Source organism: Dermacentor albipictus, chromosome 2 (assembly GCF_038994185.2).
Source record: "Dermacentor albipictus isolate Rhodes 1998 colony chromosome 2, USDA_Dalb.pri_finalv2, whole genome shotgun sequence".
In the NCBI taxonomy this organism is placed as follows: Eukaryota; Metazoa; Arthropoda; class Arachnida; order Ixodida; family Ixodidae; genus Dermacentor; species Dermacentor albipictus.
Window position 1 is genome coordinate 185,916,417 of NC_091822.1, and position 15,585 is coordinate 185,932,001.

The 15,585-nt window shown below is 52.7% G+C and overlaps 1 protein-coding gene across 3 annotated transcripts in view; it reads right to left on the minus strand.

Moving 5' to 3' along the window:
• The window catches only part of spen (split ends), a 210,956-nt gene that overhangs the window by 65,808 nt on the left and 129,563 nt on the right, over positions 1–15,585 (minus strand). For all 3 annotated transcript variants that reach the window (XM_065454018.2, XM_065454028.2, XM_065454036.1), the window contains exon 2: positions 6,726–7,106. In XM_065454018.2, the coding sequence (XP_065310090.1) occupies positions 6,726–7,106 (381 nt within the window). The remainder of the gene's footprint in view (positions 1–6,725; positions 7,107–15,585) is intronic.

Genomic DNA, 15,585 nt, shown 5'->3' on the forward strand with positions numbered 1-15,585 from the left:
TCTCTTCTGCTCCTTTCAGTTCTGAAAATCCGCTCACGATGCGTTTCATTTCTTTTTTTTTTTTTCCTCGCCTAACCGCTGGTGGCCAGGAAGACGACAAGGACGGCACAGCGAACTGGTCACGCGATATACGCCGACTGCATTTTAAGCGCTCTCTTTCAAAGAAAGGTAACACAAATAAGACAACTGGAAAGATCTGGTCTCGGCCTAACCGCATACGCCCCAGCGGAACTTTTCGTGGCAAGGCAATTGCGTTGAAACTAATGCGATGACCTGGTTACCGAAAGTCCGATACACTTGTCGGGCACAACTATGTGAACTAATATGAATTTAACTTTGACGCATATCCATTTTACCGCACGTGTGAACCCAATGTGTGAATCCTATATTTTCTCCACTTATACATACCACCCTCCGTTCCATTCATTTGAGAGAGTTGGACCATTCAACCGGAAGAGATGCGCCCAACACTTTGGCCACTGCTGGTGGGTCACCATAAAACACGTCAACGGGTTCAGACAAATGCATTCCCCACCAAAACTAACGATTGTTAAGAGATAAAGGATATAACTACTCTTCTTCGTCTGCACATATCATCAGCCCGCGTCGCGTCTTCGTCGTCGCCATAGCTAATTCAAAATTAAATTACGGGGTTCTACGTGTCAAAGTCACAATCTGATTATGAGGCACGCCGTAGAGGAGGATTCCGATAATTTGTACCACTTGGGGGTTCTTTAAAGTGCACCTAAATCCAAGTACCCGGGTGTTTTCGCATTCCGCCCCCATCGAAAGGCGGCCGTCGTGGCCGGGAATCGAGCCCGCGACCTCGTAATTAGCAGCACAACGTGACAGCCATTGAACCACCGCGGTCGGTGAACCCCAGCGGCTAACTGCACATGGGGTTTTACGGTGGACGTGTTTCTTTCTTTTCTTGTAACACAACTAACCGAACGGCAAAATGCAGACACTCTTACATGGGAGTTTTGTTTTTATGCGATCCATTTCTTCTCTACGCTGGGCTGTGTCGCACAAAAGATTGTTAAAAAAAAGGAAAAGTAGTACAACCAAAGATAGACCAGCGCTGCCCAGTTAAAATGTAATTAGGCGAGGCACAGGACGCGAGCGGGCTGTTAATAAACGGGCTGAGGACCAGGAAGCGCTCGCTTGAGAGAGAGAGAGAGAGAGAGAGAGAGAGAGAGAGAGAGAAATGGGAGGGAGGAGGGGTCACGCCAGCTTCTCGCCTGGTTCTGACCCAAAGATAGGAAGGAGTACGACAACCGCTGTAATTCCGACTAGCTGCTCCCAATTAAACGAAGCACGCAAGCTGCTCGACGTCGCATGTCGACATACGAGCAGAGCAGGGGGCTACTATTACCGCCACCATCTCGCCGGTAACTATCATCGACTGGTCAGCGAGGCACGAGCGCTAGAATATTATCAGTCCCTCCTACAAAAATTAGAGGAAACTGTGGCGATACATGGACTGCACAAGCTTCAAGTAAAATTCGTCCTTCTGGCTTCGAACAGCGTTGTGGCTTTGCAAATTGATCATTTTCAACAATATAGATGACTGTTTGCAAAGTCTTACTGTACTCACGCGTTTTAAAAAATACGATTTCTTTGAAATTTAGAAAGAAAAAGCGTACTAGAAAATGCCACAAGAACGGCTGAAGCCAAGTGTGCAACGAAGGTTAGACAAACCCACGGACTACTCGTCACTGCCACGGTAGCGGAATAAACGCAGTGCTGCAGTAATTTCTGCGGGAACGTCTTACACTCTAGACTGGCTGGCTGAGCACGTAGCCATTTGAGGAGTAGCACATTTTGGGATTACAAAAATATAATAATATTATTAATAATAATCTTCCTGTTTACCACGTAGTCCGTAAAATCCCTCGGTTAGGCGACGTGGAGATTACAAGGCATTGACACAGTCAGCTGCTCGAAAGTTCGAGCAAAGCTTGCCTTCAATGACGTCACGCACGGTGAAATAACATCGACAGTGTGCGAGCAGCAATGGCTGTATTGGTGGCAAGTGGACGCAAATGCACCGCGTTAAATGGACACCAAAAAGCCACATTAAGTAAGCTGAGGTTCCTGAAGTATTGTTCCGAGGCTGTTACATTCAGTTGGGTGAGAACGATACATTTATCACCACCTGGAGAAAATGAAGGCTCGAATCACACAAAGCCTTCGGTACCAGGGCTGCGGATTGCATACTGAAATAGCTGCGCCTAGCTAACTACTTTCGAAGTATTGCCAAGTGCAGCTGTAACACGACGCGACCAAAACCAGCCTCGTTTTTTGCCCTAACGAGTCTCGTGGGGAAATAGGGAGAGAAAGTGGACAGAAAGGAGCGACGCTATAGTCGCTGAGAACATGCAACTCCGCGTAAGTTAAAAAAGAATTTGGTACGCACGGGCCAGCCAATCACGTTCGTCGGTTTGCGTGCCGTCACGGTGGAAGTGAACATCCACAAATATCAACGTCTCTCGGTAACTGCGCCAACTGCGCTTCGAAGCGCGAACGCACATAGTGTAAGCAGTGCGCCGATATAGATGAATACCTAGGCCATCGTCGAACATGGCTGTTCCGTGATCGATAAGGAAGAGGCGACACGGATTTGTGAGCGACGTTGTGCATTCGGCTCGCAGTCAAAGATTTCACGAAACCGCTAGCTCGTATACGATTACCGCCCCTTATTGGCAACGTCCCACGCCTTCCGTTTTTTTTTTTTTTCTCGGCCTAACCTAGAATTACAAAATGAAGAGTACGCAAGGTTTGCCGCAAACTCTGTGTCAGCACAGACAGCAATTGGTGAAATAGGCGGGGGAGGGAGGGAGGGGTGTTGCAGAAAATACCCCCCCCCCTCCTTTTTTCTCTCGGAACGCGAAACGAAGTAAAACGAATAGTTAAAGAAAGAAAAAGACAATAGCTCCTACGCTTTCAAGCACCTAGATGTTGGCCACGATAAGGACGGCCTCTCTCCTTCGGCGCCACCGTTTACGTCACCCGAAAAAAGTAAAAGGCGGAGTCGGCATACTACGCACGTCAAGCCGGTATGCAGGAAGCGAAATCACGTCGAGGGCAAGAAGAAAGACGCTGAGAAAACTCGTAAAAAAATAACGCCGCCTGCGGGCCCGTATCAGTGGCGCCATACAAAGAAAGCCCCATAGCCGCTGGCCTACCCTTCTCTTTCCTTCTACTCCCCCCGAGCCCTCCCCCGATCCCGGTCATACATTGGCCTCTAATACCATGCATATTTCGCCATCTCCCGCAAAGGAGAACCGCGCCACGTGGCATGCCGGCTCCTATATGCGGGCCACGTAAAGCAACGGGCTGACAATGACGTCGCTGACAAAGGCGACGCGTCGTCTTGGCAGTGGCGGCTGCTGTGGCAGGTCCGCTAGTTGTACAAGTTTTGAGAAGGTCACACGTTGATGGAAAAAGAAAAAAAGAAAAGAAGGAATTAAGATGTCGGCGGGTTCGTAGCAAGTTTTGCAGAGTTTCCTCCAAGGTCGCGCGTCATATGAAATGCTGCAGGAGTGCCGCGGCGAGCTGCCATAAGGACTACGGCATGTTTTATGGTCCCGAGCACACTGGCGGAATTCTCAAAGCTGGATCAACCACAGAAATAAAAAAAAAGAGAAGAAACACTCAAAAAGCGCCCTTGAAGAAAAAAATGTGCGTATCATCGTATCATTTTGTTAAGGTTCCGCTAACTTATCTATTTAGCTTCCTTCAGCAAGCTTCTAATTTGCATACCATAAATGAAACGTCACAGAGTATTTCGGTACACGGGCGGCCTTGGCTCACGCAAGAACGCCATAGCGATGAATGTGTTAACGTTAGCTTCGAGAAGTAATTAGTTTGCCCACTAATCATATCACTGATGCCTAGGGAAGACGACTCCCCAATACGCCGGCAAGCACAAGGTCACGATGTGCAAACAGAACCGAGCGCATAGCGCCACTTGACTTTCTCGGGACGCCCCAATTGGTTCTTATGCAGTCGAACAAACTGGGCCACTACAGCAGTTAATAGGCATGCATATAGGGCACCATGTGATCCACATTTCGCAATGAACGAACGAACGGGCGAGCCAGCAAGCTGATTTCCCTAAAGCTGCTATGCTTTTTCTTGAGATAAAAAAAAGGGGGAGGGGGGGGGAGAAAAACTAAAGAAACCAAAGCAAACACTCAGAAGACTACAGTGAGCACAAGCACGGGGAGCATCCAACAGCGCGATCCAAGGGGCAAGCACATGGCGGAGAAGCCACAAACTCGAAGACGGTGGGTGCAGTCTTCGGGCACGATGACTGGGGCGTCACGATCACACACACACGCGCGCGCGGTGAGGTGATGTTAAGGAAGGAAGAGGTGTGGGTGGGGTGGGGGGGAAGGGGCGAAGGATATCACCACAAGCCGCGCCGGGTCGCCGACGTCCATCTATCCACGGGGCGGGTCGAAGATGGCGGCGACATTTAATCCGGGCCAGGCATCACATTCACGCGGCGCGGGACACACTGCTCGGACGGCGGTGTAGTAAACGCAAAAACTCAGAAGAAACTCCGGTAAGTGTGGTAAACCAAAGAGGGTAATCCTGGGTGACGACGCCTCAGCGGAAGTGACGATGGAGGTTGCAGGAAGGGTGTGGGCGAGGAGGAGGTGGGGGAGGGAGAGGGGAATGTTGGTTGAGGGATGTCGAGGGATGGGCATCACCACAGGGGGCGGCGATAATCCATCCGGTCGTCGACGAAGGCACTGTCACACCGGCTTCTTGTGGCCTCGGGTTGAGGCCGACTGTCGAGCACTGCGGGAAAGCACACTTCTTGGGACACACGGCTGGCCGTTGTCAGTATCCGGGGGGGTATCCTCGGTATCCTCTCCTCGGCTTGGACCGAAGCGGCCAGCTGGGCTCCTTCCCCACCGCTTCGGCAGTCGCCCCCGGTGAAACACCAAACACACAGGCACACACCAACACACTACGCTCCTCATCTCTCGGCAGAACGCTGCCCTATTTTAGCTTTCTGACACTGCTGTTTTTCGCTAGATGCACAGGCTCGCTCGCTCGTCCGTTCGTCTTTCACGTGACTTTTTTGACAACACCAACTGATATCCCAACCTGCCATACAGGATACAAAAAAATAGGCGTCTAGGGTTTCTCCAGGAAGATAAGCATGTATTCTGGTCACGACTATGTGTCCGCGTTTGCCCTAATAAAGGAACAGCATCGTTCGGCTCCCATTTCAACAAATGTTCAGGCAAAGAACTGTTTTGCAACGAAGGTGGTTGCACTTGTGAAGTCTGGAACACTTATGATGTTTACAGTCAGGGCAACGCGATATCAACTCAACTTTAATAAATGCCAGAAGAAAGGTATAATTTGGCACTATATGTATTTGTATGCTAAATTCACACTGTCGAATAACTTGTGTCATAAATGTTTAACGACGTCATCCGACGCTATCAGCTGCAGGGACTATCGGAAAACACGAGAGCGGCTACCAGACAGCTTTGTGTGATTATTCCCAATACTTGCAACAGGGCTGTCGTATACAAATACATTTTCACCAGCAATCTCAGCGAAGTAACGAACATCGCAGATGAGCAACACATATTCCACTGTAATGTCGCGTTCTGAGGATGAACTTGGGAAGTTAGGGAAAAAAAAGTGTAACGAAAGTTATTTCAGACAAGCAGCTTCAAGGATGCCGATGTTGCCGTAAAAAACGTTCGCAAGGTGCCTTCGCCGTCCCACACCACTCTGTTCAAGGCCAACAACTGCACGGGTTGCATTAGACTCCATTAATCAACCTAGCGCGCTAAGACGGGAGGGGGGATTATAAGGGCACGTCTGGACGGCTGCATAGGTTTCCATACCTCCCCGGGCGTCGTCGAAAAGAACGCTACCTTTGGATGTCCCTGTTAGCCACAAAGTCAGAGTAAGCCTCCAAACTTTGGCACAAATAAAATTATAGCGACAGCTTACAAGAGTTTCCAGAGCAAACCACCGACTTTGCGGGTCGTATTGTTAAAGCTGCCATCCTCAACAAATCCATACGTCCCTCGTGTAGGCACGTACCAGATATGTACCAGATGTGTACTCGCTCACTCACACAACTCTCAATGAGCCGCCGAACTACGTGCCGACGCATTTGGCAAGGAAATGTTCTATCGAAAGTTACACCATAAGAAAAACAAAAGAAAAAAAAAAGATGGGTGAGTCAATCAATCTCGAGCTTTTTTTTAACGAGTGTCAGTAGCAGTGCCATAGTACTAAAGAAAAGCTCGTACTCGACCTATTTTGGAAACCAACAGGAACGATAAAAGATCAAAACACACCCGTAGCACGGTGCGATCAAGCAAGGTAATAGAAACGGTGTTCGCTTCCGTCTCTGTGTGGACCTCAAGATCCACACCAGAAAACAATAACGTACGATCGAGCATCGAGATAACAAAAAAAAATAAAGCGACGATCACGTGCATCTCCGTACGCAAGCGGGCGTTTTTACCAGGAGACAGCGCCCCCAACGGACAATAAAGCGACAAGACAACTGTGTTCGCGCAACCCGCGTACAGACTTGACACCATAAGGCAATATCCCCAGCAGACGATCGAGCAACGAAACCACACCGTTCACGCGCACATCTGCACAGGACTGTACCAGAAGACAACGGCAACAACAGCAGAAGACCAAGATGGCGTGCAATGCGGTATACGAACCTTGGGTTCCTCGCGGGACCCTGCGGGGCGTAGGGTGCGCCGGGAGGCGCGACGGCCGCCGACGGCGGGCAGCCGGGTCCGACGAGCGCCGAGCCGCCGCCGCCGACTCCGACGGTGCCGCCGGGCGCGACCAGAGCCGACGGCGCGACCCGGGACGCGGCCGCCGCAGAGGCCGACGACGACGACGCGCCGGCCGCGCCGTCGTCGTGCGAGAAGAGGGTGGCCGCGGCCGGCTCGTAGTACTCGGTCTTGAGTAGCCGATCGTCCAGCTTGTTCTCGGCCACGTGCGCCTTGGCCGCCGACCGGAGGTCGATGAACGACACCGTAGCGCAAACGCCGTCCGCATCGCGACGGATCTTCACGCTCTGCACCTTACCATACCTGCGCAGAAGAAAGGAGGGCGGCGATTTTAGTTAGACGTCACTCGCGCTTGGAGACAAGCGCGATTCAGTGATGAACACGTCGGCTGGAAATAAGCGCCAGGGAGCAAATACCTTTGCCGTGGCATCGAAGGGGATGCGAGAAAGTAAACGCCTCACTACAGGGGACTATAAGGCAGCGCACCGGAGTGCTGTCGCGCGTTTCGACTTTTTTTGTCCCTACTATAACGACGCGCGAGGCCTGCACAGTATAGCAGACATCTACTTCTCGTGAAAGAACTATTTCACTTCCGTACGCACCAGCCGTACGCGTGACAAACAGCAACAGGTGGTGATTGACTTTCGAGCCAGTATTACCGAGCGAAAAATAAGCTCTCGATATGAATGGTCAGTTCTGTTACGGTGTTACCGATGGAAGGGTGCGCTGCGGCCCTCTACAAGTGCACATACGTGTGAATGCGTGTGAAACAAAAACGGGAGTGCTTAGCGAACATCCGCCAGCAAGGTCAGACCTTCTGTTGCTGTTACGACTGCGATTATCATCTTTCCATCCATTTTCACACACTAATTAGCGCCCCCCTCACCCCCTATCTGAAAGAAAAGAAAAAGAAAACCATCGTACTAGTATTGTGGATAAACAGGTCATTCATTCATTTTGCAAAGCCGTTTATTAGTCGCCGGCGTTTGGGACCGACCGTTAGCGCAGGGCACGGACTCTCGGCACGAGCGGCATCCACAAGAAAAAGGGCTGAAGAGGACGACCCACTACAGCATTCCAATCCATCTAAACAACTTATTTATTCAGCATTCACCCTCGGGTACACAATTCGCAGAGCATCCGTGCATCCCCCCCACCCCCACCCCCTACCACCACCACCGTGGCTCGCCCTATATATGTATATACCCACACAACGTCGCAAGCACACAACGTGCTTCTTTCGTAACCTAGCGTCGGAAGCCGTGACTGTTTCAGCAAAGAGAAGCAAAGAGGGAGGATCGCGGTCCTCGCAAGGCTCAGATAAGATGCACAAAATGCACAATCTTCAGAAGGAGGTGGAGCTACGCAGACTAGCGCTTAGCGTCGAGCACAGACTGCGTAAGAGCGCGGTGACATCCTTATTTCTAGCGCGTGGTCCCGTTGTGTTAGTTGCAGCTGCTACTACACATAAGCACACCCTGCACAATGGGACGAGAGAGAGCTCGTTTCCTTCCTCTGTTTACCCGTGTTCCGGCGTTTTTTTTTTTTCTCTCTCTCTCTCTCTCTCTCTCTCCCGGACCATAACCGCGTAGCAACCGCGCCTCGAGCGCGCGTGCAGTTTACCACCGGGCTTGCCAGGAAAGCGAAGGGAACCGCGCCGTAATGAACGGGCCTGGCATTTTCCCCCCGGAATGGACCGAACAGCAGCGGCGAACAGGCCAACAACAACGCTGCGAACCGAACGGGCTGCACGCCATGCGTAGTATACGGGGTGTACACTGCCGTAGGAACGGACATAACGAACGGGTGGCGGTGTGATTCGAAGCCTGGGTAAGGCAGTGGCGTGAGAGCGGGAAAAAGGAAGACAACAGCCAACGAAACATTAAGCGGAATCTTCGTGCCACTGCACTGTGGGAGTACCACACAAAGGTTTAATTGGGCGAAGAGTGTGTTTTTGTGTGTGGAGAGGGGGGTGGGGGGACCTGTGTCTCTGTACCGTCAGCAGCGCGCAGCGGGGGGCTCACTCAGGGATAGAGACCCCCCCCCCCCCCCTCCCGTGCCGAGGCATTGGCGCGGCGATGAAAACATCCGCATTGCTCGACGACTTTACGTCACCAGGAAAAGAAAGCTGCTGCGCACGCGCCGCTAGTTGTGAGGCCGCTGCAGCACGCAGTCATCCTGGCGTGAAGAGGAACGCGAGAAAGGGAGAAAGCAAAGTAGAAAGAAACTCGAAACAAAGCTCGAGCTAACGAAAATACGAACAGAAAAAAAAGCGCCTGTCGGGAAAGAAATATCTCCCTCCCCCCCCTCCACCTTTCAGTCTTGATGCTTTTTCCTCCTTCCGAGAGAAGACGACGACGACCCGAAGGATGCGAGGGGCTGATGGAACTTGCGCAGAACGGAGTGCCCGTGTAACGAGATGCCGATGGGGGCAACGGGAATTGCTTCCGGTGAAGCACGATCGAATCCTCCGGTGGTGCACTATTACACGCCAATACCAACGTCGAATCTGCGGAAGCTCCGCGGATGGGGCACGTAATACGATAGGCACGGTGAGTGTGCGGCATCCCTGAAAGACCCCGTCGAGCAAGGAACAAACAACCGCGTTTCATTAGGGCGAATTCGCGCATCCATATGCTGCCACACGACACCGGACACTTGACTCGCGTTTTCATGACAGGCCACGACAGCAGAGAGGATCGGTGAAGCAGCATTCGACGGTGTACTGGAGTTCGTGTTTTACCGACAACTATAGGGGACCAAACTGAAGCAGCGCCGCTTGAAGGCGCATGACAGCGGGTTCCCGTTCTTAATCTTGTGTTCCTCAAAATGAGAACGATCAAACAACTTTCGGGAACACGGACGCAACAATTTCTCGGCTTGGCGGGTGCGACCCCGTAACTGTATAACGCCTGCTAGTTGAGGTTGTCCTACACAAAAGCACGGACTGCAGTTTATATGGTTTCAGGATGTACGTATTGCCGGGTATGAAACATCACCGCTTTCTATACCTCCTTCGTTGCGTTTGCTTTCCCTCAGTTGACTGTTCGCGATCATTAATCGGAGCCGCATAGCCGCACGCGCATATGGGTGCGGAAATTGAGCTACTCGGGATGTTTCACCGAGGAATGCCAAGATTGTCCGAGACCATACGCGACGCGAAAGATGTGGATGAATTCGTCTCTTCGTCCCTTGTCCGCATCATTTCCACATTTCAATTAAAGTAAGAACAGTTAGCTGCCGCTAAGCTTTCGCTGGCTTAAATTTTTGTGGGCTTCATGCGGTGGTTGAGAGAGGCGCTGCGATCGCCGAGGAGTGTGGACGTGCTCGCGTCGGCTCCGTGTTCGTGAAATGATTTTGCAGCATTTTCTTGCGAATTGTGGCCTAATTTTTACACCAGTCGATCCGTGAAGATACCAGGTCTCCGTAGACGCCTCATTTTCAGGTGGGACACTCCATTTCCCTGTGCTACGGACATTTTCCTGTGCTGCGAACGTTTTTGTGAATCGCCCACGCCGCCGCCGCGCGTGCTCGCCGGGCGCACCGGATGCGCGGCGCGCACTCGAGCGAGCTCCGCACCGCCGATCAAGTTTCTCTGCCCCAGCAACGAGCATGGAGCTCGAAGTGGCCGCCGAGACGGGCTGGCGAACAACTCGCCTTCGCCAACCGGCGAAGCTGAGGGACGGCTCTTCACCCCAGAATGACTCTACCCAAACCTCAAGCACTCGTTCTCGTTCCAAGACCAGGCCACCAGTCAAGGCACAAGTTCTAAAGGCTGGACGCATGCCTCCGCTACCTTCCAACCAGATCAAGATCATCATTCGCCCCAAGGGAGCCCTCAACATCGCCAAAATTGGTAGTCCTACCGTGACTACAGCCGTTCTCCAAGCCGCACAGCTCAGCCCAGCAGATATTATACAAGACACGGTGTGCCCCAACACCCAACAAAATATTATCGTTGTCTGTACACCAAGTCTGCAGAACGCCGACCGGTATGTCTGCATAAAATCTATTCAAGTCAATGGGGTCACGCACGATGTTAACGCGTATGAGACGGCCGCCGAGGACACCACGAAGGGAGTCATCCGCGGAATCCCCCTCTCCGATACCCCACAGCAAGTCAACGCCAATATCGTCAATACCCGCAACCCCCTCGCACTAGCCGCAAAACGCATTGGAACGACAACCACCGTTGTTATCGCCTTCAGTGGCCCCGACGTGCCATATCTGGTCTGTTACGGAGCTACCTTAATCCCATGCTCATTATTCCGCAAGCAAATAGAAATTTGCTACCAATGCGGCCGCCTCGGACACCGCATGGATGTCTGTCCTTTTCCAAATAACAAGATCTGCAGAGGTTGTGGAGTCCGCAACCCACCTCCCGATCACACGTGTAACCCGAAATGCTCACTGTGCGGCGGCCCTCATCTTACAGCGGACAAATCGTGTACGGCTCGCTACAAGACACCATACGTTATTCGCAAGCGCATTGGGGAACGCCGAGCTGCAATGCAAGCCACCCTTCAAGAAAGCGACTTCCCGCCCTTGAACTCCAAGCCCCGCTCCAGATCCCGGACTCCATCACGCTCGAGGCAACATTGTTCCCGGACCCCTTCACGTTCGAGACAGCGCCGTTCCCGATCCAGATCTACCTCTACCCCACCCGCCAAGTCTCCTATTAACAAGGTGAGCTTCGCAGAAGCCCTTAAGGGCGCCTCGCGAGAGGGTCGCAACACATCTTCTCCACAGTCCACGAACATCAATGATAACGCAGAAATAGCTCACCTCAAAAAAGAAAATGCCATTATGCGCGACCTAATTCACAAGCTCTCGCAAGAGGTTCGCGATCTTAAACAATCCAAGACACCCGCCCCTACACCACCCGCCGAAGCGCCCCACTCCTCTAGCCACGACGCTCCATTGACACCAGCCCCCAAAAAGCGGGCCCTCCAAGAGGGAGCCACGGGCCAAGTGCGCTCAGAGGTTAAAGACATGCTAGTCTCACTTCAAAGCGCGATGACCACACTCCAGAACGCAGTCGAATCCATGCAACACGCCGTTCTCGCACTGGCACAGCGCGTCACAAACATTGAAACCCACCAACAAACTCTCCCCACGCCCGCTCCTCCTACCCTCCAAACCCCAGCACTGCCCCTGACGGCATCCCCCAATCCCCATCATGGCCCACACTAACAGAGATACACTTATCTGGCAGTGGAACTGCCGAGGCTATCTCCGCAAACAGCCAGTCATCCGTCAACACCTTCGTACCCTCACCCGGCAACCGGACGTCATCATGATTCAGGAAACCCATATCGATTCGGTCACCCTCCCAGGTTACCAACCTTTCATCCCGCCAGATGCTTCTCGCCGCCTCTGCACTTTCGTCCACAAGAGAATCACCGCCATCGAACACAATCTCCACGACCGAAACATCGAACACCTTCTCGTTGAACTTATCCCCACCAAGAGACGTAAGGAAAGTATTTTTCTCCTTAACGTGTACAGCCATCCCTCTGCCAAAGTTCGAAGCCGTTTTCTCACCCTCTTCAAGAAGGCCCTTAACGTAGCTGGCACCAACCCCCTCGTTATCGGTGGAGACTTCAATCTCCCCCACACGGTATGGGGATATGGCTACTCGACGACGGCGGCTCAAAACCTCTGGAAAGACTCCCAAGACCTCGGCCTCACTTTCATTACAGACCCCACGTTCCCCACACGCCTCGGTAGCTCCACTTCCCGCGACACGACCCCCGACCTGACATTTACCAAGAACGTCAACAATGCTCAATGGAGCAACACACAACATGATCTCGGTAGTGACCATTCCATCATTGCCATACTTATCCCTCGGATAGCTGCAGTTACTGCCAAACCCCGTGAGTTCACTTGGGTTGACTGGGATGCATTTCGCAAGCATCGTTCCGCTGACCAGCACGCGGAACGCATAGCGGACATTGATGCATGGACCCGAAATCTCCACTCCGATACCAATGGAGCCACGCACACCGTTACCACCGATGCCCCCGTCGAGCGCATGGACAGTAGACTGGCCCATCTCCTCGCGGCTAAAACATCCATCCTATCCCGCTGGAAGGGGCAACGTCTCAACAGGCGCCTCCGCACTAAAATAGCCCTCCTCAATAAGGAAATCGAAGTCCATTGCCTCACTCTGAGCCGTCAGCAGTGGACTGAACTGTGCAATACTGCTGACGGACAGATCCATTGTCCCTCTTCTTGGAAGCTTCTCAAACACCTCCTCGATAGTCAAGCCACCCGCTCTTCCCAACAAGATCGCCTCACTAAACTTCTCTATACAGAAAGGAAGAAACAGGGCCGCGCCCAAGTCTTAGACTACCTCACCAACAAGTATCTCCCAGTGGGCCCAGTGCAATCTCACGGCTCCTACACCGGGGCCCCCAACCCCCCACTGGACGAAGACTTTAGTGTCGCTGAGATCCAAGCCGCCCTGCATAAATTAAATAGCCGTTCTGCCCCTGGGCCCGATGGGGTCACTAACAAAGCCCTCCGTAATCTGGATGATGCCTCCATCACCCACCTGACAGACTATATCAATGACTGCTGGCGTAATGGTGCCATTCCGCCGGCTTGGAAAACAGCAAAGGTCATCCTTATTCCCAAACCTGGCAAACCTTCTAGCCTCGATCATCTTCGCCCCATCTCACTAACCTCATGTGTGGGAAAGGTTATGGAGCATGCCTTCCTCACGCGAATTAACACCCATCTGGAAGACACTGCAGCGTATCCTCACTCTGTCATTGGCTTCCGGGCCCACCTGTCGACCCAAGACGTCATGCTACAACTTAAGCACCATATACTAGAAGATAGAACACGTACTACTAAAGCTATACTCGGCCTCGACCTCGAAAAAGCATTTGACAGCATAGCCCATTCCACCATTCTTGACCGCATCTCACGCCTTAATATCGGTGCGCGAGCTTATAATTACGTCAGAGACTTCCTCTCTAATCGCACGGCCTTCCTTTCGGTGGGGGATCTCCGCTCCGACGCCCAGACTTTGGGCAGCGCGGGAACCCCCCAGGGCTCCGTTATCTCCCCAATGCTTTTTAATCTTGTCATGATCGGTCTTGCCAAGGAGTTGCAGCAAGTGGACGGTGTCACCCACACCATATACGCTGATGATATAACCATCTGGGCCCACAAAGGCAGTGATGGCGAAATAGAAACGGCACTACAATCCGCCATTGAAACAGTCGAGACCTATATCCAAGGCACGGGGCTTCGCTGCTCCCCTGCGAAGTCCGAACTCCTTCTCTACAGGCCTACTCTCCGTGGCCGCCGTCCAAAATGCTGCACCGCTAAACGCCATTACGAAGACATTGCGCTTCATCTCACGGATGGCAGCCCCATACCCCTCGTCACCAATATCCGTGTGCTCGGCTTGCTCATAGAGGAGAACGGAGCGAATGGCATGGCCCTTGCCAAAATCAAGATGAACACAGCTAACACCATGAGACTTTTGAAGCGGGTCTCCAACCGCCGTGGGGGTATGAAAGAGGAGAATCTGCTCCGATTAATCCAGTCATTCGTAATTTGCCACATCACCTACGTTGCTGCGTATCTAAACTGGTACAAGGCTGAACAAACCAAGCTCAACATCCTCCTACGCGGAGTCTATAAACAAGCCCTCGGCCTCCCCGGTTGCACCAGCACTGAGCTCCTCCTTCAACTAGGCGTCCATAACACACTGGACGAGCTCATCGAGGCCCAACGTCGCTCTCAGCTGGAGAGACTCACTCTCACAGCGACGGGTCGCCATATCCTTACCTCGCACGGCATCACCTACCACCATCAACGCGGCCATAAGCACCAGATCCCCTCCACCATACGAGCTTGGATTCACGCCGATCCTATCCCCAGAAACATGCACCCCGAATACAACCACGCACGTCGCACAGCACGTGCCACGGTTCTCACCAAATCCCTTACTCGCCACGACGGTGTGAGTTTCGTCGACGCCGCCGAATATCCCCACGGTACCCGCTTTGCAGCCGTCACCACGCGTGAAGGCTCTCTCCACCATGCTATCAGCCTAGTAACCGCACACGCTGAGGAAGCTGAAGAAGTGGCCATCGCGCTAGCCACACTAGACCCAACATGCCATACCATCGTCTCTGACTCCCGCTCCGCCGTTATCAACTATATCAACGGCCGTATTTCACACCAAGCCTTGCGCATCTTGCAACAAACGCCCCGCTCAACCGACCATCAGGTTACACTCGTCTGGTTCCCGGCTCATGTAGGCACCGTCCACCCGCACCTCCCCAACCTCAACGAGGTTACCCACTCCCTGGCGCGAGGCCTAGTAAACCGCGCGGGAGAAGGGGAGGCTGCCCCCACCGGTAGGGATCGCCTGACACGCTACAATGATCTTGTGAAGTCCTTCTACTTAGAGCGTAGAACCTTCCCCGGCCCACACAACAAACTATCCCGAGCGCAGGCTACAACTTTCCGCCTGCTACAAACCAATACTTACCCCTCGTTACAGCTTTATAACAAGATCTACCCAGACATTTACCCCAATCCCACGTGCCATATCTGCAAGACACAGCCAGCCACACTTCCACACATGCTTTGGGACTGTACACACCAATACCCCGACACTAACCCCACGACCCTCTCGTCGAGGTGGCACGCTGCCCTGCGTAGCCCCAACCTTGACGAACAACTCTGGGCGACCCAGCAGGCCTGCGAGGCGGCGAAGAGGCAACACCTCGACGTCCCCACGTGGGAGGCCTAG